Here is a 25,221-nt window from a genome sequence, read left to right on the forward strand (position 1 = left end):
AAGAGTTGGGTGCCTAACCCAGGTGCTTTGGGTGCTTTGGGTGCTTTGGGGTGCTTTTAATGTCACGGTAGGGCATCTTATGGAAGAAATGAATATATAAATAAGTATATGATAAGGAATAATGAGTCACATATTTCTTGTTCCCAAACAGAATTTTAATGTCTAACTTTTTATTCTTGGAGCTGAACACCTACAGCCATGTTCATTTACACTTCTCCTGTAATGAACTGTGATGAAAATCTGGATTCCGGGGACAGGAACATCCAGGGGCAAATCTCTTAGCCTTGTTGTACCCAAACCTTTCTTTTAGCTGTAAATTAAAGGATGGCAAAACATTGTCTGTTTGGTCATCGGGGCCTTCATACCTTTCTATTTCATGCTTATCTATCAATCTATTTGTACACGTTTGGATTAATAATATAGCCAATAGTATAAGAAATATTTTTAAAGACAATTGTAGACTCCAAGAATGTAAGCTAGCCTTAAAGGTCAGACTAGCTTGACTACGCATTAAATAGATACAACCTACTGTAGCCTTAGAATTAAAGATAGAATTTCTTTCTGTGCATCTATGAATCATTCTCAACTGGGAACTTAATGATTAACATGATTAGAGAAGCAACACTAAATTTCATCTCAAAGTAAAGTTGGAATGTGGTAAAATTTTTGTTAAAATGGTCCAGTTGATTTGATAGCTTTAGCTCCTAAACTTTCATTATTAGATTTACCAGTTAACCTGATATCTTAGTCTAGTTGTATTCAGTATAAGCCTTAAACATTATTCACTTCCGCCTTGACAGGATGTTTATAATGTTGTCTATTGGCTATGATGACAAAGTATTTTTAGTTCTTAGAAACTTCAGTGTACCACATTTTAATTTTCAAACCAAATATATTTTCAAAGAAACCTTGACTACATTACTTTATTGTGGCCGTTATATTTTAAATGAGATTTAAATAATTTCTTCTGGTGCAATAGGTACAATCAACCAGAACTGTTACAAAGGCTAACAAAATATTGCTTCAGTGAGGTAAGTGGGGCCTGCACAGCCTTCTGTGTCATGCTTATCCAAGCAATAAATTACTTTCTTAGACAAAAATCATCTTATGAAATTGCTTTAGCTTTTTCTGAAGTAAAGGTATTGAATACATAGTATTGGGAACACTTTATTTTGCTTTTTATCACATACAATTATTTTCCACTTGATAGCTAACACACAAGAGAACAAGATGGATTTCTTATATTTTACTGTTTTCTCATTTATATTGTGTCCAGTTTTAATTTTCCTCAATAAAGATTCTTTCTGCCCTATAACTTAATTTCACTGGCTTCTTAACCCAGTAGTCTTTTTGAAAGTAATCTTAAAACATCTGAGTTGTATTTATCAAATTTAAATTTAATGCATAATATTATTTCCCTATTATTTTTCTGAAGGTTATTTCCAAAGGTAGATAAAAGTCAAGTCTAAAGGTTTTTTAGAATATAGATAGCGGCTTCTTATTAGATGTTCATCTTCTTTGATGTTTGACAAGTGAATAGCAAGTGCCTCTCGTTTTACTCTCTTGAGAAATATGCTAACAATATCACACATATACAAATAGGCTAGTATGTGAAGAAAGTAACAAGGAAGGAATTAAATGAAAAATAAGTGTCTTTGGTATTTAAAGCTCTTAGGAAGCCTTAGAATCTAGTTTAAAAACATCAGGCAAAGACAGACTCCAATCCATACACAGGTGAATGTAACCACCTTGGTATGGTATATTCTGAGTAAATTCTGACACAGAAAGCTATTTGCTTAGTTTATTTTTATTCATACTAACTTAAGTCAGCTTTTGTGGGCTTATAGGTCTTTTTTGAATCTGAGGCAAACTACAAAACTATTCCCGGGAGGCGGGGGTGCAAAGTGCACTTAGAATCGAACACAAAATCTTGCATACAATTTCATGCAGTTTGCAGACTTGCCAAAGCCCACCCATTAACTGCACAGGGATTTGTATTAGTCGGGACTCTAATATTACAAGTAAAGAGGAAATCAGTTCATGTTATTTTAAGGCAAAGGTAAATGTAGTGGTCCATGTTTCTGGCAAGATACTGAAATAACTCATAGAAATGAAGAAATGGCTACAGAAAGTAATGCCTATAGAAAGAATTGGATCTGGGAACTCAACATTCCCAGAACATACTCTTTCTGCTGCTCATTTCTGCTTGTCTCTACTTCTCTTGACATATTAATATCACTTTCTCCTGCTCTGCAGATATGCCTCCTTTATGTGGCACAGAACATACTTGCCAGCAGATTCTACTTAGCAACCCCAAAAATATAGTATCCTGAACATACATAGTATCAAAGCCAGAAAGGGATTCCATCTCTGCTTATATCACTTGTCAATTCACTAATCACTGTTGCTCAAATTAATCAGGTGCAAGTTCCACGGCCACTTCTGTGGCAAGGGAGGCAGAGTCTGTAAGCAAAAGAAAGAGGATGGGTCACCTTAAACACTATAACTGACATTGTTGGGTCTCCACATCAAGAATCTGAAGTAATAGAGATGCTGAACAAGGAATTACCTTTCTCAACCTTTGAGAACTATTACAAGTCATAACCAATCAAATGTGAGGTTGGAGGAGAGGAAGAATAAGCTGGCAACCAATGGCTGAACTGAGACTGTGTGAAGGGGGTCAGAGTGTCAGTGCTCAACAGTGGTAAGCTGGTTAAGTGGCTCTTCAAGGGGAAAAAAATGGTACACATATATTTATAGGTATATATAGATTTATCACGGATTTTACCAATACCAGAAAATGAGTGGCACACAATTTATTTAAAATGATACAATGTTCAGGGGACACCTGGGTGGCTCAGTTGGCTAAGCATCCGACTTCGGCTCAGGTCATGATCTCGTGGTCCATGAGTTCAAGCCCTGCATTGGACTCTGTGGTGACAGCTTAGAGCCTGGAGCCTGCTTAGGATTGTGTGTCTCCCTCTCTCTCTGTCCCTCCCCCACTCACGCTCTGTTTCTCTCCTTCTCTCAAAAATAAATCAACGTTAAAAAAAAGAATATAGAAAAAGATACAACGTTCAATATTGTTTATTATTTGCATATAGGCAATTAACTCTCTTCTAATGATTTTGTTGATTTTTGCTGAATTCTTGTATTCTAGCTCAACTGTGATTGAAACTGACAAACAAGTGTGAACAAACACTGGTTGATATTTTATTTTTCTTTAACAAGTAAGATGTCAGAAGTTCATTCATTTGTCAACAGTGTGAGCAACTTCCTTCCTGAAATGGATAGTAGTGTTTGAATACTAGAATAGTTCCTCAAATTTTTTTGTGTGTTATTTACAATGGAACAGTTGGTCATGACACCTTTCAAGTTTAATATGCATTATCAACATGTTCTTGATCGCTTCCTTAACTCTAGAAAATCAGCAAAACAGTAACTCACATCTTGATTTTGTAGTATTTACCAATTTCCTTGGTGGAAACACTCCCTCCACAGCTGGTCTCCAGCTATCACCCGGACATCACGAACAAAGAGTTAGGAAGAGATGTGAAGTACCCACTATTCTATAGTTTTTTTCCCCATGCAATAAACATAAATGACCTCGAAAACACAGATAGTGGTAAAAAGTAGTGAAATAGTTGGGAAGCAAAGATTTTTTTTGAGTATTTATGGCCTTCATTTTACATATAATTTATTTAATTGTAAGTTCATAGACTTTAATTTTTAGTAATGATTGTATCTAAAAACTGGCGAGTAAAATTCCACGAATTTTAACAATTGGCCCCTAGCTCATGAGTCAGGCTGAACCAGCTCTGTGATGCTTTGCATGACTTTTATGAAGCATAGGTAAAAAATAGTACTTGAAGTTACTGTAAAATAGAGAGCTAAAATGCAAAATTAAGGTTCTGTTATGGCATCACTATGATTTCTCTAAAATAGTGTACTCAGTAATACCGGTGGATATCCAGTATTAAACATGCTCAAATTTGAATGGCTTTACTTTACAGTTTGACAAGTTTTAGATTATTCACCATTTTAGATTTTTCAAATCCATTTTCTTTTTTATTAGGGCAAGTGATCAGGTACCTATTTTATCACACTTACAAAATGTGTCATTTCCATTAGCTTTATATGTTAGCTAGAAAAGGAAGCCAAAGCAGAATCTCTGCAAGCCTTTTCTGCTCCTTCATCAATGTGTGTGATTAAAATCTCACTTCTTTTGCTTCATTGCATTATAAACTATCGGAATCTCTTTCATATTCTAATAATCTTCTAAAAAACTATACTAGACAAAGTGGGACAATGAACACTAGGAATACGCTTTTCATCTCAGATAGACTGCCATCTTTCAGAGAAAATAATTTGGCCAAAAAATAGGAATGAAGGAAAAGAACAGTGAGAAAACCTTTGATATTTTACTTTACTTTTACATTTTTAGCACCAAATACAAAAGCATCTGCTTACTAGCTTTCTAGCAACTCAAAACTCTCATGTGCTTTAAAGGAATACATGATATGGATAAATGAGAGTAATTGTTGAATAAGTTAAGTTGAAAACTGGATAGTAATTGTGTCATTCAGTAATTATTTTGTCTTGTGGAGGGCAGATTTATTACTTTTAAACATTGTATTGTGAAAACCTATCAGTTTTAGCTAGCATACATTTTGAATTTTAGTGTATTTCTTAAAATAAGCCAAGAAAAACATACGATTATAGGAGATGCAGTATTCCAAAGATATTTCTAAGGAATTGGTTAAAAAGAAAAGGGATAATGAATGAGACTAATAAATAAGGGAAAGATAATCTGGGGCTTAGGAGAAAAATCAGAAATAAACTGATAATAAACTTACTATCAAAATGGGACTTTGCAAATCAACTCTGGACTTAACTTCTCATAAATGTCCATGTGCTGCAGCAAAACAGACATGCTGTTGAAATTAGCGCACAACTGTACTCTGTAGTTTGTTCTTACTGGTGGTTGCAGATCACAGGTCATCCCTTTCAGTTCCAGTGGGGCTCAGAGGAAGCCCGTGACCATGGTCATAAGGACATTAGGGACTAAGGGTTAGCCTAAGGAGACAGAGAAAGAGTTGATTAATGAGAGACTTATCAATGTCAGACACAGTTGAGGAGAAGGGATACAATTGGTTTAGGAAAATGGAAAAGCATAGGTCTCTGAGGGTGAAAAGTGAAGGAGAAGAGAAATTACACAGCTCAAGTCTGGTACTTCACTGGGGAAGGCAGGCAGAAGAAAAGACACAGACGGGATACCATCCCCTTAGGTTACAGTGTAAGCCCGGATGAGCCAGAGGCCAATAGGCGTGAGGCAGACATAGAAAGATCGCATGATGTCAGTGATAAAGAGGCCTCAAGTGGGCTCAGAGAAATTAGCTGAATGTATTATGCATATCAATCAATGAGAAAAATTCAATAAAAACATGAGATTAACTTTTACTATCAGGAGAGGTAAATTGTGTTTACGTTAGAGTAGAACTATGGTTAGATTTTGACAAGTTAACAGAAAAAATCAGATAAAACGCTATAGCGTTCATACCCTTATTTCTTCTTTTATGAGGGAGGGGGGAAAGTGGGTAAACTGGAAAAACAAGTTATTGTTAGATACATTATAGTTTAATTCAAGAGATCCTGAAGAGATCTAGGCTGCAACAAGCAGGAAATGTTTGAGAAAAAGAGAGTTTTTATTGGACATTCAAATGGCACATTAACTCCTAGATTTGTGGCTGAGTGTGTGGGAAATATAGCAGGAAAAAAAAGTTTCAAATCTGAAAAGTCTAGACTCAAATTGATTTGCTATTAGCACAGAACTCTGAGGTGAATTAAATAAACTTCTGAGTCTCAATGTCCTCATTTAAAAAATGTAGCTAACAATACTTACCATGAGGTGTAAAGGTAACAAGATACCCAATGCACCTGGCACAGAGGTGTGTGATAACATTAGTTCCCTTGTTCCTGAGTGAATTTTCAGTGTGGGAGACTCTCCTGATCAGGGTGAGGAGCACCTGTAAGGCATCCCCAGGCAAAACTTGCCCCACAGTCCAATTAACCAAAGTCATTCCTTGATACAACTCCCGAGCCAACCACCTGACTGTATTACCTCCTTAGTTCCCAATTTTGCCACATCCTTGGATAATGCATATTGGAACTCCCTGGGAAGGCTCTTAATACTTTAAGAGGAACTTGTCCTTCGTTCTGTTTCATGCTGGTCTTTTATTCACTCTTTTTCCTCTTCCATTAACTCTCTTGGTTTTCTTTTCTGAGTAGAACGGATGAAACAGGGTCTTCAGCCTGTCCACCTCTCCCAGAAATACTCTGTGTGTGTGTGTGTGTGTGTGTGTGTATGTGTTTAATGTGTAACACTAGGTTGTGATTTGATAAAGTAGTTCTACTTAAAAACTGGTGTAACTACTAAGGCTCTTCATAAGTACTATCACTTAAAACAGTCCCCTCATCCCGGGAATTGGGTGGCAGAAGAGAGGGTAAGGATTTCTCAGGTTAGACACTTTATACTCCCAGTGAGTTGAGTTAAAAAGTATTTTATTTGGGGTGTATATTGCTAGATGTGATAACAACAACTCACAACAATGAAAGAACTTGTCACTCATGCAAAGTCTAAAGTTTTTTTCTTTTTTGATCTAATAGATGGGTTCTCCTGTGTGGTTCCCTCCATCTATTACCTCAACCAACAGCCAAGGTCACCTTGGAAGGTGGAGAGAGAGGAGGATTGCTACATTCCATTGGCCTGAGCTAGTTACACAACCCCACCTAAACAGGCAGGATTTGTAATTTTTTTCAATCCCCAGAGGAAAATGAAATGACTAGGTCAATACAGCATCATCTGCCACAGAATGATTTAGACAGATATTCTGAAATATTCCCTCTTTCCCAAAAGCTAATGGTTCATAGATTAAAAACTGGCTTCTAAAGACCAAAATCAAATTTGGAAGATAGAAACTTAATTACATTTTCACATCACAGAATTTCAGTGTAACCAAAATTTCTGGCATAACCATGAAGAATACATTTGATGAATTAATCAGAGACACAGCTTGAAACAAAGTAAAAGCTCTTGTTTAGGAGATCTACAGTCTTTCACAGAGTAATACAACACAATTAAGGTACTGATAACATAGAACTTAATTTGGGGTTAACAAAATTATATTAAAAATAATTTTGTAATTGTTAAATTTAGGATAGCCAGAATGGCCATTTTTCATGTAGTTTTAAGCTCAGTATAAATCAAACTAATATTTTATACTTATTTGCTTGCCTGTGATATTTCCCCCATCAGCTTCCTGCCCTAAACAGTGCAAATAATATATACCAAGATGAAGGGCAAGATGGCTTGCATTTTAATTATATGATACTAAGATTTGAAGGGAAAGCCAGATCTCATTTATTTCTTTCCCTACCCCCTTTTTTTGGAAGCTAAATTACATTAGGTGAAAAATGTAAAGATGATAAATGTCTTCTTTGTACCTTCTAACCACTGGAAGTTCAGTGGTAATTAATGTTTCAGTATGAATTCTACAATCCTGTGATCTTTACAATTTGGATAGTTAGTCCATTTATGCTTTAGTGAATAAAATGATGTGTAAACAAATAAACCAACTTCATGATTCTATTAAAGAATCTGGTAAATAACCAATCATATTCCTTTACCCAGAAGGCAGACATCTCACTTACAGAAACAGTTTTTTTTTTTTAATGGATTCCTTCATTCATCCTTCTGCTACTCCTACCAATAAAAACAAACATTTCCCATTCAAAGCAGAACATTTAGCTCTGTTAGCAACAGAAAGAACACTTCCCCAGCAACAGGAAAACCCAAAAAGGACATCTATTTTTAAAAATAAAATGTGAAGCCCTCTGCATTTTGCTGATTTAGTGAACAAGATAAATCTTATCCATCCAAATTAGGTGAATGCCCTATAGATTTCAGGAATAAATAGCCTGATTTCACATTCCTTTTATTTGAGTATTTGCTTTTTTTTTTTTTTTTTTTTATAGCCCAGGACTTTCCTTGACATGTTTGCTGATTTCTGTGTTCGTGGATACTTACACACATTGCCATGATAAGGTAGGAAGTGTCTTATTTTAAGTGGTAAGGTGGTAATTCAAGGAGTTCATTACCATACGCATAACAGTTCACAGCAGAATGTGCCTTTGTTCTGTAGAAAGGTTTTTCAAAACGGTGATGAGTATGTTCGTTGGAGGAAAGTGATAGGAAAATGAACTGCAACTTACTTGCTATCATTAAGTACCAGTTTTAAACTTGAAAAAAACTTAAAGAGTGTTTGATCTTGAGACAGAGGACATCGTCCAATGCTTCAAATAACACCTCCCATGTACACAGTATATTAGTGTTAAATTAACTATATGTTTTAATCTCCTAGCTTTACAGAAAAAGACACTATGCTCAACAAATGATGGATTTTCATTTCCAAGGTTTAATCTTATTTGATAGTAAAGACAGGACCACAATGTAAATCTTCTCAGGCTCATATTCATTACATTCGACAGTCAATATTATGGGGCACATGTCTAATATCTCTTCAATTTAATTGTGTATGTCTATTACTAATAGGTTTAAATGTAAAATTTTTATTAAAAACAGAAAGATCACTGTACATGCAAGGGTGAAGGCAGGTCAAATTAACTTTGTACCAATTAACATATTACCATTTAAAAACAATAGTAATTTTTAGAATGATCTTATTTTTTTACCTTAGTTGTTAAGCTATTAAAGTAGGAAACAATAGAATAGCAGTGTTTAATTTCACCCTTACTCTGTAAAAATGGAACTAGCTGAGTTAAGCCTTAAATATGGGGACATATTGGGTTCTGTCTATGAGCACGGATTCCTTTTCTCATTTCCTCCTTGGGATAAAGGCAAAAAAAGGAGGTCAAAGGCTAATCACAATTCTTATGATTCACATAAGAAATTGAGGACATGATTATTGAAAAACTTTAATTTTTAAGATTAACTAATTTAATATACTTGAAGATACAGTATTTACACATATATAATTCAGAATTATACAACTATACAGAATTATATAACTATATATATATACACACATATATTTTTTCATTAAATATAGACTACATATAATTATACATTGTATGTAGACATTATGCATATGTCTGGGTATACATTAAATATAGACTACATTCTACATGCATACATTGAATAACACTATGTATACTATTTATACATTAAATATAGATTACACTATACACAGATATTATGTATATGTCTAGGTATACATTAAATATAGACAATTTGAGCAACAAAATAAGAGTATTGGATTTAACCTGAAGTATAAAATAAAGGCCTATGAATCTTTACTCATATGATTGAATCAATAAAAAATGAAGAAGAGAAAGATTTCCCATGCAAAATAATTTCAAATCATTTAAGTAGATATTCCACCCTCATAATTCCCTGCGTCTGGCCTGCTGATAGTGACTTCCTTCCAAGGAGTAGAGCAATATGGAAAGAGGGAAAAAGTAACTTTGTACTGGAGAAGTCTGACACACGCTACCTCAGCCAGGTTGATTGAAGCCAGCGTTAACAGTGATAAATGATGTTGATAGCGTATGTGCTTGATAGATGACTTGGATTCACTAAATCTGTCATGGCCTCAAAGTGTAATAAGATCTACTGTGAAAGTCTTCTTCAACTGTTAAGTATATTATATGCAAAATGCCTCCCACAGCATTTTGGGCCTATCCTAGGTACTGAAAAATAGTGTTCGTATTTGAGAATTAAATGTTTGAAAAGTGCTCTAGGTCTAATTTTTGTGATGTTAAAAACAAAACTATTTTATTTAAAAACTATTTATTTCAAAAACTGTTGGCTGAGGTTGCCAGTGATCTTATACTTTTGAAATGTCAACATTATTATTTTGCTATAGCTGCATCTATTGTTAGGAAAACTTCATATTGTTTGTTTCTTAGGCTTGAGTTGCCTCAGTATTTCCTCAGAAAATACTATGTAAGAAAAAAGCACAGACTGGGCTATTTGAAGCTAGACTTCAGATCACTCTTAAATGCCCTGAAATTTCTGCTTACTGCTGTTTACAGCCTTCTGTTACTAAAGCTTTAACAAAGACTCAGGATATCCTGCTGTTGACTGTTCTTAGAACGTGCCTTCTCTGTTGGCAGTATATTACTTCAACGCCAATTCACTGGCTTTGATATTGGGCTTTGTTAATGAATGTGTAGTACTATTTAATGTTCAGTAGAGGTGTAGTTGACACTGACGATATTGTATTACAAGGAAACTGCAGTTAATAAAATGGCTCAAAACCCCAAATGATTAAAAAGTAACAACTGTTTGATAGGTGTGATTTGCTTGAAATCTTGATGCTATATTCTTCCAGTTTCTCAAAAAGAATTGTAGCTAATTTGTGACAACCTGAATACTTGGGAGAGTTTTTTCCTCTGATATATCCAGGCAAACTGGATATACCAAATTGTTGCTTGGGGGTTTAGAAATCACTGGCAGTGGCCTGTTGAAAAGCATTACACACTTGATTTTTGCCTCTGACCTCTTTTGTCATCCTTTCCTGCGTTAATTGGGCAGATTGGACAGTGCTACTGGGGAATCAAACCTTTTGCAGTAACAGGCACGTAAATATCCTTATCATGTATTTCTTAAGACGGATTGTTTTGTTTTGAATTTCTGATTGATAGCCAAAGGACCCTACGTCTCAGATCAGTTGGTCCCAGGTTTCCTCTGTAACAACTGATATGATGTTTTTAAGACTACATGGAATGCGACTGTAATCTGTACCAAATTAGGTGCTTATTTTAAGCTAGTAGATTCTGTAAACATTCTCTTTCCCAACTATATAACTCAATTTCCATAACTCACCAAAATGGCATACCTTAATCAGTTTCTGCTTGCCTTGCTAGCAATTAATTTTAACTCATGCCCAAGATAAAGAAGGTTTGTTTTGAATATATTTTATCTTTATTATCCCCTATCCCATTACCACTGTTTAAAATATCAGCAATGAGCTAGGTGAAGGAAAAGGCATAGCTCACAATTCTGTCATAAACTTTTCTCTAGCATTCTAGTGACAGTAAAAGTAATTCCCCCATAATTGCAAAATAAGAACACATAATGGTCAATTTTTTTTTTTTTTTAATTAACCTTTCAACAGTAAAGATTGTGTTTTAAATCAGGGGCACCTGGGTGGCTCAGTCCATTAAGCATCTGGCTCTTGATTTCAGTTAGGTCATGATCTAGCCCCATGTTGGGTTCTACACTGACAGCCCAAGGCCTGCTTAGGATTCTCTACCCGCCCCCCCCCCCCCCCCCGCTTGCTCATATGTTCTCTCTCTCTCTCTCTCTCTCTCAAAATAAATAAACAAAAAAAAAATCAACTTTAATTAGGCTTTTTCCTTTTGAGGTCTTTTAGGAAATGATTTACCCATTCATTGAAGAAATTTTTATTGAGTGTCTACTATGTGCCATGCAGTATTCTTATATTATAGGTGCTGAGGAAACATCCATGAACAAAGCAAAAAAATCCCTGACCTTGTGGAGCTTATGTCCTAATGGAAGGAAGGCAGACAATAAGAAAAAGAGTAAAAGTTAGAAAGTGTAAGAGTTATGAACTAAAGCAAGGAAGGGAGGATAGAGACAGGCAACATTTTAAATGGGATGGTCAGAGTAGGCTTCTTTAAAAAGATGACATTTGAGCAGGGATGGGACAGAAGTGAAGGGGCTAGCCATGCAAGTATTTGGTGGATAGATCCTCCTAGATAGAGTGCAGTCAGTGCAAAGGCCCCAAGTCAAGAACATGACTTGCTGTTATAGGAGCAGGAAAGCTGGGACAAAGTGCCTGGTAGAAATGAGGTCAGAGCAGTGGATGTGAGGAGAGACCTGCAAGGCTAGCTAGCATAAGGTTTTTTAGGTCACAGAAAGGACGCTCGCTGAGAAAACTGGGAGCTGATGATTTTGGCTTTCTCTCTCCTAGGTCTGCAGATAAACTCTTAAATATTAAAAGCATGTCCGGGTCATATTACAGGTTCGTATAAACTCAAGTAATGCCTACACTTACTTTACTACCTTTAGACCAAGTGAAAATGTATTACTTCTGTAATGGGAAAATATGTGCAAAAAGTTAAATACTTAGGCTAGACACCTAAATTACAGTTGTAATTCACTAGTTGGTATCTTAAATATTAACAAGTCTCCTTCTCTGTTTTCTTACTTACAGGTTGGAACAGTATCTTTTTCCAGCTTCCTTGTTGTCTCTAGTATCTCTTAGTTTCCCTTAATATCTTAGTCCAGATAGTATTTTCCAATCTTATTTCCTATCATGGCTTAATCTGTCAATACTAGTAATAGTAGTTGTAGTACTACTAGTAGTAGTAAAACTAGTAGTAATACTAGTTGCAGAGGTCAGAATTCTGCTGGCCCAGGAATACGGAAATTATGTATCAGATGTGTATCAATACAAAAACTACTTTGCCTCAATTAGTTGAATTGGGCAAAATGAGGGTTTTTTTTGAATTTTTACCTGACTACCTAAATAGTTTTGTTTCCTTGGGGAGGATACAATAGAATAGAGATAACACAAGTTTGTAATATTTTGAGACTATAATAGTAATGTATTAAGCAAATTTCATTTTATAGAATAGCACCGTTGTTAAGGAAGGAGATTCGGGAAAAGGGGAATGAACGACGTTAGTTTTCAAAGTGCTTTTGTACCCCTCATAAAAAAAGATGGAAGGGTTCTGCATATCAGATCTGAACATCTTCAATTTCCTTCTAAACTAGTTTCTAACACACAACAGAACAACACGTTTGACAGCAGGTTCAGGTAAACTACTTTCGTTAAAATTCAGGTAGAAGTGACTGCCTCTAACTCCACATATTGTAACTCATCTAGTGGTCGATTCAGAATGGTGTCAGTCTCAGGGGCTTCTCTGAATGCACAGTGAGGGCCAGAGTTCAGTCCCATTTCAACTTGGCACTAGCTACAATGCCACTTGCTGAAATCTGCTCACACTGATACACAGACACATTGTATCAAGAGGCTAGTAGAGCTGTAAAAGATGACAGCTAAAAAGCAAAAGTGGCTTTATTTTTTTTAAGAGGTCTCTTAGAAAAAGCAAAACTAAGATCTCATTGTGATGTACGTGCTGGCCAATCACTTAATCAGCGACCGTCCTAAGTGCTAGGATCCTGGGTAAAGCTGATATGCCTGTATCAATTCTACCTGTCGCACACCCCAAAAGAGGGCTCGCTGACGATTGGTTAAGGACAAAGGAAAGTTTCTGTCAAAGTTCAAGAAGAGAGGGACTGCGTGAGGAGCAGTTTCAGATCATATTTAACCCCAGACCGTGAAGGGAACCGAGCCTCCGCGTGCTCGTCGGTCGCCGCTGTGCAAAGGAAATGCCAGAGGGAAGTTTGTCTACAGGACATCTGCCTCCCAGTTCCCGAGACGCGCGAGGTCCGCAGCGCCATCAGTCGAAGGCTCGGCCTCTGCCCATCTCACTCCACCCTAGGGCCGGCCTATGCCGGCGAGCCGCGGAGGACGACCCAACCCGGAGGGCGAGCGCGCCCGCTCCCCGGCTGGCCTCACACTGGGCCCCGTCTCTACTACCGGCAATCGCAAGTCACCCTGGGAACCCAGCTTTGGAGGCCTCACCGCGGTGGCCGAGTGGGCCACGAGGCGCCCGCCTCCGCTTCCCCACGCGCCGGCGCCATGGAGACGGTCACGAGTCGCCGGCGGCTCCTGCGCCCACCAATGGAAGCGCACGTCGCAGAGAGACGCGGACGTCGCTCTTCCAAGATGGCGGCGCGTCCGTCGCGAGCAGCCGGGCCGGGGGGAAGCCAGCGAAGCCGAGTAAAGCCGCCGCCCGGGAGACGACTGAAGGAGCTGTTTCGGCCGTTGGCGGCGGCTCGGGCAGTTTTCGCTGCTGCTACGGCTGTTGCCATGCGGCGAGGCTAGGGAGGAGCTCACTTCCCCGGGGTGTAATAATGTTAACAGAGGTAAGCGGCGACGGCGGCCAGTGTTTACCTGTGAAATGGGGAAGGGGCCGGCGCCAGCTCTTCCGAGAACAGCGTTTCTCCTGACCGCGGTCCCGACCCTCCGTAGCGGGCCCCGGGGCCCGAAGAGCAACGGGGATCCTACAAGTGCCCCCTGAATAGGAGCTGTGCTGACTCAACACAGTCCCACCACCTCCGGCTGCTGTGCCTCTTCTTTCGTAGTTGCCACTTGCCCGTCGCCCGTGGCACTGGCCACCCTCTTGCTGTCGCTACCTCCTAACTCATCGTTTCCTTCGTGGTGTCCCCTTACATGCTGCTCCGTGGCAGCGTCGGTCTCTGCGTTGGTGCTGCTCTTCCCCTACGGTTTGCCCGAGATCTCCCTTCTCCGGTCCCTGGCCTCCAGGGCCCTCCACCTCCAAGCTCGGTCAGCATCCTGGGTTTGTCACTTGGCCAGACCGGTTTTTCCTACCCCCTACTTTGACTACTTCGTGAAGTGGACCTTTTTTTCTCAAGCCACACTTGGATAGCCCAGTTATCTCACCTCCCCCTCTAACCCCCACCCATTGTCACCTTTTTAAATCGTAGGAATCAGAAAGTTCAGTTTAGCATCTACACTCTTGATTTGCTTAAAGCTCCCTGGATACTTTCCGTGGAACAGCTTTTTTTTTTTTTTTTTTCCTCGTTTGGACCTGAAATGGAAGTAGGGCAACTATGACTAGCCAGTCAGTTTCCCTTTTCTAGTGCTTGATGTCCATTGCAAAAAGCAGACTTTTTGAAGAAGTAGAGTTCCTTACTAGCAATACGTTCAGGGGAGGAATTAAATTGATCTCATCAGATACTTGACCCCGGTTAACAGTTAGGTGTAGTGCTATGTGGTGGTGTGGGCGTCACTGAAGATTAATTGTGCAGCTTGTGGATTTGAGGAAATGTCTTAGAAGTCACTCGCTTGAAGTCCTGTGAAGGTTCTGGTATCAGCTGTCAGGGACTACTAGTTTGGGCATCTTTGTGGGCTGCACTAAGGAAAGGAAACAGTTTTAATGGGCAGTCTTCCTTCCTACCTGGGCCTAAAGGAAATAAAAACGTTTGTGGATGAGTGGCTTTTGTGGCGTGAAAATGTGATGAAAAAGCATTTACTTTCCTTTACCATTTGATTAATTCTGAGGAAGTTCACACTTGGTATTTGCACATAATGTATGCACAGAGCCTGGAGTATGATGTATCTGGTAAATATTTTACTGGCTGACTTTAATGAACTAATTATCTCTAATAGTTTGCATTTCACTTTATATTTTTAAATTCCACATTATTTTGCATCCTGGAGTTTATTTTATTCCCGGAGATTATGGTATAAGTTTCTGTTTTCATTAGCAGTATTAGGTTAAAAAAAAAAAAAAGACCCAAGTAGCAGTTCTATTTTTACCTTCACTGTGATATTTTGGTGAGAACAATTAGCCTTCTAACAAGGTTTCAGTGGTGTCTCTAAAGTACGATATTTTATGATCTTTTGATGAAACTTGGCTTAGGTTAGCATGTTGTAAAAAGTTGTAATGCTGTCATATGAGCTCCGTGTCTGCTAGTAAAATGCTAGTGTCTTGATGTGGAAGGACTGTGCCTTCTAAGTTTCTGTATTGTAAAACGATTTTGTGTTTCAGGGAAATATTTTAAACAGTCAACCATTGATGCTAGTAAGAAGTACTGTAGTGCTGGGGCACCTGAGTGCTCAGTCGGTTGTGTCCCTCTGTGTCAGGTCATTCCACGATTTGTGGGTTTGAGCCCCGTGTCGGTCTGTGTGCCGAGAGCTCAGAGCCTGGAGCCTGTTTCAGATACTGTGTTTCCCTCTCTCTCTGCCCTTCCCCCGCTCGTGCTCTGCCTCTCGCTCAAAAATAAATAAACATTAAAAATTTTTTAAACATTAAAAAAAAATAAGGTGTCCTCTGGTGCGTTGTGTGTCTACCGGTGTGCAGCTTGTAAGTGGCAGAGCCATTGGCAGTTCTGCTGAGTCCATTCTCTTAACTGCTATGTGGGATTGCCTCTCCGGAGAAAGGCCCAGATTAAACGGCACTTGGATTTTATCTTTGGTGTTTAGTATTCATCATATAGATTAGAAAACTGAAGCCCAGGGACTTGTCCAAGGTCAAGCAGTTATTAGTTGCAAATATGAAACTTGAATCCCATCTCCTGACTCAGTACAGAATTCTATTTAGCTTTCAGTAATTTTCAGCTCTCTTGATCGATGTTAATAATACACTATTTCTTGTCTGAATATTGTCAGTAGGTAAACTGAGACTTATTACTTAAGAAAGACTTCTTGCTTTAGCTTTTTTTTTTTAAGTCTGAAAAATAGTCCTATTTTGAAATATAGTAGATATAAAATTGTACTCCATATTGGTTACTAAAAAATTAGTAGTGTAGTACTTTATTTTACTGCTTCTCTTAGTTTTAACACAGATCAGGAGGCATTAGGGGAGGTGAAGAGGTGATTTAATTCATGTTAGATTTCAAAATATTTAGTTACGAGCTGTGTTATAGAAGATTCTCTTGTTCAACAAGTGTATACTATGCTTAGAAAGTGGCGAGTGGCACTATCTGCTTGGGTCTTTTGCATCTCAGCATTGAGGTAGGAGATACTATTCTCATTAGCCAGGTGAGAAGACAGAGACTGAGTTAAAACAGTTGGCTTAAAATTATATAACAAATGGTGGAGCTGGGAATCATACCTAGGTCGTCTTATTCCAAATTGTGTGCTGTTTTTGTGGCTCAGTATGGAATGTGTCATTGATTTTCTTTTGTAATCGATAGTCATCAGTATACTATTTTTAGGTTTAGGTTTTTTGGTTTTTGTTTTTGAACCAAAGTAGGGATGCCAAGTATATAGATAAATAATAGTAACAGTAGTGATAAACATTCATATGAAACTTTTCAGTTTTGCATTTTGTCAAAATAGATCTTTGAAACCTTTTCAGAAATGAGAAACCATTCATGTGAGCAATTAAGGGCCATACTAAGCTACAAGGAAAAATTACTCAGTTGAGCAAATTAATATGTACATTGAATTTTGAAACCTGTGATATGATAGATTGGTGTGATTTGAAAGTAGAGCAACGGTAGGTTCTTCTGCCCCCGTCCCCCCCCCCCCTTATTTTTTAAAAGAGGAGGTAACATAGTTTCTGATTTAAACCTTTTGACTTCAATATGTATTATTTTCATTCTCAATATAATTGAAATATTTATGAGACTTGCTAGACATATCTGTGTGTCTTTTGCATTTTCCATATAGGGATGACAGCTTTGTTTGTTTTAAATGTTTAAATTATTTTTCCCCTTCTGTCTTTGCCCTTTAGGACATCTTACTCTTAATGTTACTCTTATTTGTCATAGTATACTTGAAAATTATTTGTTTCATACCCACTCTTCCTCCACCACTCTCTTTTTAAAAATAAGTGTAAATTTCCATATATCATAATTAGGGTCTGGGATGTTTACTTAAGGATTTGTTAAAATCTGAATTTTCACATCATTAGAATATAATGAAATATTTATCAGTGAATTTTCATTAAACTCATTTTTAAACTTTTTTCAAAAGCTATTAAGGTTATTCTGAGCATTTATTATTAACAGAGAACTAAAGCTATAGAAGATACAAGAAAATGTGTTGAATTTGAACCAGAGCTGTGGTATACTCAGGAGATTGTTTTTGCATAACACCCAGTTATCAGTCAGCCTGTTGACATTTGTCGTATGCTTTTAAAAATATGGAGTGAAAAGCTGTAGCTGTTTAAACTTAATAGTTTGAGTTGTGTGCAAATGTGAGGCATTAGTACATGTTAGAAAAGGTTTATGTTGGTGTTAAGTCACTGCCACCCAGATTTGTTGGTTTTTAGATATTAATACTAAGTTGATGATTTTGTGGTTAACAAGTATGATACAGATGGGAAAAGATGTACTCTGTAGCACTTTTAAAAGTTCCAGGTTAATAGTTGTTAACGGAATAAAATTTTGTGTTTCAAATACATTTTGAAGATATTTGCACAAAGGAAGATAATTGCTTTGTTCTTTCAGAATTTCTCATAGCTTTTGATAGGTGATTTGCTCTCAAAGAACGTGATAGAATTTGCATTGTATGGCAAAGTTGTTTAACCATGTGTTGGGTAATTTTGTCAGTTTGGCCACAGAGGGTCAAGATTAAACATTATTTCTGGGTGTGTCTCTTAGGGTATACTGGATGAGGATGAGATTAGCATTTGAGTCAGTGGTCTCTTTAAAGTAGATTGCTCTTCCATTGTGGATGCTCACTATCTAAACTATGTAATCCATGAGTGCCAGAATAGGACACATGGAGGGAGGAGGAATTTGCGGGCCCCCCCCCCCCCCCCCCCCGCCTTACTGCTTGAGCTGGGCATCACATCTTATTTCATCTCCTGCCCCCAGGGATTTAAATCAGTTCTCTGGTTCTTAGGCCTTTGGACTGAATTACCACTAGTTTTCCTGGATCCCCAGCTTGCACATAGCAGATGGTGGGACTTCTCAGCCCCTGTCATCATGGGAACCAATTCCTCATAATCTCCTTAAAAAGTTCTGTATCTATATCTCCTGTTGTTTCTGTTTCTTTGGAGAACCCTAATAGCAGAGCCTTAGAGAATTTCTTGTATGGGAAATCCTGAGATGTGATGAGTTGTACCGCAAGGAAAGGTCTTTGGACGTTCAGGGCTCTTTTGAAAGACACATACACACACTGTCTTGCCCATCATAAATGTTTAGTAAAAAATTATGACTTGATTTGGTTAAGAGAAATATTCTTGGGATGGGTTAATCTTTAAACTGCATGAGCAATTTTTAAAATGATTAATGATATTGTAAAGGCTACTAACTAGAATAAGAACTGTAGCCTCAATTGGCATTTAAAGGATGTTATAAAGTAGGAAAGAGATTTTATAAGGGGAGTGGAAGGACATCACTGTCTAGAATGAGACTGGCTTGTAACTGTACGTACAATATTGTTTAGCATCTTTTGATAAGCCAAATTGAATATTGCCAGCCATTTCTCAAGAATTTTAAAGGGGTGGGATGCCTGGTTGGCTCAGTCACTAGTAGGGTGTGCGACTCTTGATCTTGGGGTTATGAGTTTCAACCCCATATTGGGTGTAGAAATTACCTAAAAATAAAATCTTAAAAAAAAAATTAAAAACAAATTTTAAAGTTTATTCTTGAGAGGGAGAGAGAGAGAGAGAGAGGGAGGGAGGGAATGAGGGAGGGAGAGGGTGAACAAGCAGGGGAGGGGCAGAGAGAGAGCGAGATCGAGAGAGCAAGAGAGCGAGAGAGCGAGAGAGAGAGAGAGAGAGAGAGAGAGAGACAGAATCTGAAGCAGGCTCCAGGCTCCAAGCTGTCACACAGAGCTGATATAGGGCTTGAACTCACGAACCATAAGATCATGACCTGAGCTAGTCGGCGGACACTTAACTGCCTGAGCCACCCAGGCGGCACCCCCCGCCAAAAAAAAAAAAGAAATTTAAAAGGCTTTTGTTTTATTTTTTCCCTTTTGATTCCAGATTTTCAGAGCTTATAAATAAATTACATTCATAATTACTTTCATTATGTTTTATTAATCCAGCACACATAAACCCCTTCCCTCCTGATCAGTAGCTAGCTAGTTGATCGAATTGCAAGCAGAAGCAAATATATGTGACATTTTAGTTAAGCCCTGTAGCTTTATATTGAACATGCCTTCCATTTGGTATTTTGAAATACTAAAATACAGGTTTTAGATGTTCATAACTATCCTTGGGGGTCCTAAATAGGGAGATATCAGTGTATATGACTCTGTTGTTTGGATGGATTGTTCTAAAGTTTGTTGACCAGTTTTCCATAGACATTGATAAAAAATATTTTCTTAACTAGTCTATGGTATGTTTATGGTTAAAGTGTTACATTCATTGCTACACATTTATAAAATTATTTGAGGAAATATGAAATTAAATTTGGGAGAAGAACTGAGAAATAAGTAGAAGTGTTTGTAGTTTTAAAGATTACAGGTATTGGTTGTATGTCATATGGTCCCTGTAAAATGTATTGGCTTTTCATCTCTTTACGTAGTAACTACCAGTACATATATAGCCTTTTGCAGATTATGTAGTGTGCTTTCTGTATTAATCTGGTTATGTTAAATGTGCTCATGGTTGCTTATGTTCAGTTTCATTTCTAGCTATGGAATGAAGAGAAATCTCTTAAAGGGAGAAGAAAAGGGGAATGAGAGGATCTTTGCTTCAGGTGGAATTAAGCCGTGTTAGTCGAATTATAATGGGAAAGGAGGGAGCATGAACTTTTGGAAGAGGGAGAAAATAGGTTCTATCATGGGGAGGAGTGTTCAGTGCTGGTCACTAAGTAGCTAGGTATTTGATGACTTTATGGCATTCCCTGAGTGACTTTTTAAATGTTTTGAAATTTTGTGGTTTCACAGACCGTTAATTGCTCTCTTTATTGATGGTAATCTAAAACTGGCTTTCCATTTCTCAGGTTTAATTTTGATATTACAACACTTTATTATTATTTTTTTAAATGTTTATTTTGAGAGAAAAAGCTTGCGAGCAGGGGAGGAGCAGAGAGGAAGGGAGAGAGAATCCCAAGCAGGTTCCTGCTGTGTGCGGAGTCCTACATGGAGCTCGATCATGATCACTGTGAGGTCATGACTGGAGCGGGGGTTGGGGGGGGGGGGGATGCTTAACTGCCTGAGCCACCCAGGTGTCCTGTTATTACAGAGCTTTAAATATCTGAGAGGAGAGGGAACTTTGAATTAAATCAAGTGGACAGCTTTTAAACTATCTTAACCCCTTTAAAAAGAGGTTAATATTGAGTGGATAGGCTGGACTCGTGGTAATGCATCCTCATGTCTGTAAACAAGTTACACCTACCATGGTAGTGAGACAACATACAAATAACCTTAAGTAATATAAGGCTGAGTCACAACTTCACTTATTTATGATGTGACATTGGGGAAGTTGTTTGAAATTTTTGAGTCGTAGTTCCCTTCTTTATAAAATTGGATAATAATAGCAACTTTCTAGCTGCTCTCACATTGTTGTGAAGATCAGATAAAATGAGAGTACAGAGAATATAACTCTTTGTAAATTGCCAATCATTATACAAATATTAGTAGTTAATATATCAGGTGTTTTCTCTGTATGCCTTGCACTAGTGTGAATTCAAGTCCTAGGCTCCATCCAGGTTTATGGCTCACTAGCTGCTCAGTGGGGGGATGAATGGATCTCCTGAGAAAGAGGGTGCCCCCCTGGCCATTAGTTATAGGGGAGTCAGGCAATAGGTTAGAAGAGGTGAAAGAAAAAAAAAGTAGACCAAGAGCATGTCTTGCAAACTAGTAATGAGGTTAGTTTCCCTTGTAGTTGGTAAACTGATTAAGAATTTTTGAAACAAATTCTAAAAAAATATTTTGAAAAATGTTACTTATTTGAGGTTTAGTAGTCATTTGTACATGTTCTTAAATATTTGTGACAAAAGAAAACTTTTAATCAGTCTTAGTTATTTCTTGAAAGAAGAAGCTGTTAGGATAATTTTAATTAAGCTTTGGTTTTAACTTGTACTGGATTTTCATTTTTGTGGATTAATTTGTTCACCAAACACAAATATACCTACTATATGGTAGGCACATAAGAAGTTCTGGTGCTGAAGTGGTGAGTCAGATCTGAAACCTGCCCTCAGAAAATTCACTATCAGAGCTAAATTGTGCCAGTTGGGCAGTCACTCAGCTGAAGCCTTGAAGTCTTTTGTCAAAATAAAACAAGTACCATAATTAAAGGATGGAAAATTAAGAGAAATAAAAGGTTGGAATATGTAATTGAAAGGTAATTACTTGCATTAGCTTTATAACTCCAGGTAGAATTACCAGTTTGGATGAGATGGCAGCTCTAAAATGAGTTTCTCCTTGCAATTGAAGCATCAACCATCTTGCCTGTCTATGTGTGTATATATATATATATTCATATATATTTATATATGAGAACAGAGAAGCAAAAAAAAAAATCTGTGAATTTGTCATGTTTCTCCACCCCAAAAATACTCTAAATCTCCTTAAGAGTTCTATAGTCTACTGAAGGATCCAGCTGAATTCCATTATCCTGGTGAAAGTAACACTTGGTCTCCACCCTCATATGCTATATATTCATTTATTTATCTTTTTTGTGTTTCTTTCCCACTAGAATGTAAACTGATGATGTGGCTCACATTTGTGTTTTCAGTGCCTAGAATAGAGCTTGACACCTAGTGTCCTCACTAAATACCTATTAAATGAATGAATGTTAAATATTTCCTTCAGTAAGGTTAAGGTAAAAGTGAAAAGACAAAAGCTGTCTACTATAAATTTAAGCTGTCACATTAATTATCCTTCAAGGATTAATTACTATCAGTGTCTATTAGACATTTTTCAGTAGGGCATTGTGGTTGAATATTGTTTGGGATCACAAAACAACAACAAAAAAAAAATAGAAAAAGTTGAACACCAGGCTTTTTTGTTAGAATGTAATTAATTCTGTCTTGATTTTTCCAAGAGGTAAAAATCTGATTGGATTGATATTTTCTTCTTCTTTTTTTTAATGTTTATTTATGAGAGAGAGGGAGGAGCGTGCACGCATGGGTGGGAGAGGAGCAGAGTGAGAGAGGGACACAGAAATTGAAGCAGGCTCCAGGCTCTGAGCTGTCAGCACAGAGCTCCACGTGGGGCTCAAACTCATGAACTGCGAGATCATGAACTGAGCCGAAGTTGGATGCTTAACCAATTTGAGCCACCCAGGTGCTCCTGGATTGATCTTATTTTCGCATGACCAATTACAAATGCAGAAACAACTTAGAATTTCATCTTGCATCTTTTTAATATTTGATTTTTCTTTTTTTTAAGTTGGCTCCGCACCCAGAGTGGAGCCCAGTGTAGGGCTTGAACTCACAACCCTGATGAGATCAAGACCTGAACTGAGATCAAGAGTTGGACACTTAACCATCTGAACCACCTAGGAGCCTCGATACTTGATTTTTATTATGATCCTGTGTGTACTATTTAAAATTTATATTCCTGAACTAAACTTAAAGCTTTGTATCTAATAGTATAATAGTGCTGATTTTTGTGTTTTGTTGAGTGTTTCACAGTTTGCATGACCTCTAATGCTATCTTGAAAGTTTGCAAGTATGAGTAAAATTTGGGCATGGATATTAAAAAGTTGGAAATTTTGGGGGGTATACCTTCAAGGAGGGCAGCTGTTGGCTCTAATCTCTTGACTAAAATTCTTCTCAGTGTCACTATTGGATACAGAGCATTGTTAGATCATTTCACCCATCTATACTTCCATTGTAAATTTAGAAATAGTATGTACCAGAGAAATTCCCAAAGTAATTTTATGTTCAACTGTGAGAATTGAACTGTTTTAATGATCTTTAAGTTAGTATGAAATACTCACATAAGGAGGCTGGAATTATTTACTATTGTTGGTTTATTGTACTGTTTTCTCCAATTTCACGAGGAACATTTTTATTCTGATGCATCTATGAAACTCCCCAGGTGAATCCTGCTTTTGCTTTTGTCCTTAGCTCTGCATTACGGGGGAGTTCTTGTAAGTTACTTCACTTAAACCTGAATTGGTTTTGCTCCTGGAGCCCTGGGACTACTTTTAAGTAGCTTGGCTGTGGTTTGGCACCTGAGAGAGTGTGTGGTTCTTTGTATTGTGACATTTAAAAAAATTTTTTTTTGAGAGAGAGCGAGCGCGTGAGCGCATGTGCAAGTGAGCAGGGGAGGGCAGAGAGAGAAGGAGATAGAGAATCTGAAGTAGACTCCAGGCTCTGAGCTGTCTACATAGAGCCTGACATGGGGCTTGAACTTACAAACCATTAGATCATGACCTGAGCCAAAGTTGGACAGTTAACTGACTGAGCCACCCAGGCGCCCCTGTATTGTGAGACACTATGCATGTGTGGAGAATGGCTTTTGGATTCACCATCATTTGAGGCTTAGACATCATAAAACTGATTGAAGTTGTACAGTGCTAATGGAAGAGTTAAGTGTAGTGTGAAATAAAATGTCATCTCATTTTAGTTATTAACATAAGTTTTGGGAAGTAATTGGTCTGATGTTAAGATATGATCTTTTGTGTTATGTACTGTTTCTTTAAGTCATAATATTGTACTTAAGATTTGTTCTTGATTTCTCTTCCCGAGTTTATTTGAGATGGCATATTTTTTTCAGGATATTTAATCAGACTGCAGCTATTAATATAATCAGCTATTTTTACATCCGAAGTTAATTACTAACATCTCATGCATTTTCTTGGGTAGTACCTAAGTGCTTAACACTTTAAACTGTTGGAGTAGTCTAATTCTGGTAAAAGTGGGCAGAATAAGGGGAAATGGGCTAAAGGGATGTTGGAGGCAGCTTTAAAGGTGTAACAGTAGAGAGAAAAAGAAACATTGAAATAATGTATTTTACAAAGAGAGGGTGTGTTTACTACATAACAATTTTAGAAATATAAATTAGACTTAAGAGTATTTTATAATTTATTAAAAGTGTGTTTTATGAACCAAAAAGCTCTGCAAGTTAATGTCTGATAACTCAGAATATTCAATCAATTAATAGACACTAACACAAAATTTACAGGACTACCAAAGTGTGATTATCTTTGTAGTGGGGTACAGTGATAATCATCATTTTTTCTATATCTATATATTTTTATTTGTACATGCACATATATGTGTGTATCTTCTGATCACAAATTGAACATTCCTAAGTTTTAAGTGTCATATATGGATGGTTAAGAGTGATGGCTGGTGTCATATTATTTGGATTTGAATCAAAGTTTTGTCACTTTGGAGCATTTTGGCTTTGAAAAGTTATTAATTTTTTTTACCCTTAGTTTTCTCATCTGTGTGATTGTAAGTTAATGGTACTTATGCCACAGGGTTGTTAGAAGTATTAGGTGAAATAACACATGTTAAGTACTGTGAACAGTGTTTCCCACAGTAACACTCAGTAAATAATAGGTTTTATTATTGATTCTTCAGATGTAAATAGCAAGTAGCTTATTTTCATAACTTACAATTTAGTGTTTGGAGTTGTTTTCTGTGTTCTTTGTGTCATTAAGGTTTCAAAATGTCAAAAATAACAAATCCTCTTTGACCTAGATGATCTAATTCTT

At 37.4% G+C, this 25,221-nt stretch overlaps 1 protein-coding gene and 1 long non-coding RNA gene across 7 annotated transcripts in view; one reads left to right on the forward strand and one right to left on the reverse strand.

Moving 5' to 3' along the window:
• Window positions 1–343: 343 nt before the first annotated feature.
• On the reverse strand, window positions 344–14,646 carry LOC113603064 (uncharacterized). Of its 2 annotated transcripts, none has more exons than XR_008296811.1 (3): window positions 14,070–14,646; window positions 4,857–5,076; window positions 344–2,463 (listed from the first exon to the last, which is right to left on the reverse strand). It is a non-coding gene; the product is annotated as an uncharacterized LOC113603064 (long non-coding RNA). The 2 variants fall into 2 exon arrangements; XR_008296810.1 differs by lacking the exon at window positions 14,070–14,646 and adding an exon at window positions 13,670–13,757.
• Window positions 13,367–25,221, forward strand: part of SNX13 (sorting nexin 13) — a 133,715-nt gene continuing 121,860 nt past the window's right edge. The window contains exon 1 of one of the 5 annotated variants that reach the window (XM_053218364.1): window positions 13,367–14,041. In XM_053218364.1, the coding sequence (XP_053074339.1) occupies window positions 13,442–14,041 (600 nt within the window). In that variant the 5' untranslated portion in view covers window positions 13,367–13,441. The remainder of the gene's footprint in view (window positions 14,042–25,221) is intronic. The other 4 variants (XM_053218362.1, XM_027072009.2, XM_053218363.1 and 1 more) reach the window with 4 other exon arrangements.

This window comes from Acinonyx jubatus, chromosome A2 (assembly GCF_027475565.1).
Source record: "Acinonyx jubatus isolate Ajub_Pintada_27869175 chromosome A2, VMU_Ajub_asm_v1.0, whole genome shotgun sequence".
NCBI lineage: Eukaryota > Metazoa > Chordata > Mammalia > Carnivora > Felidae > Acinonyx > Acinonyx jubatus.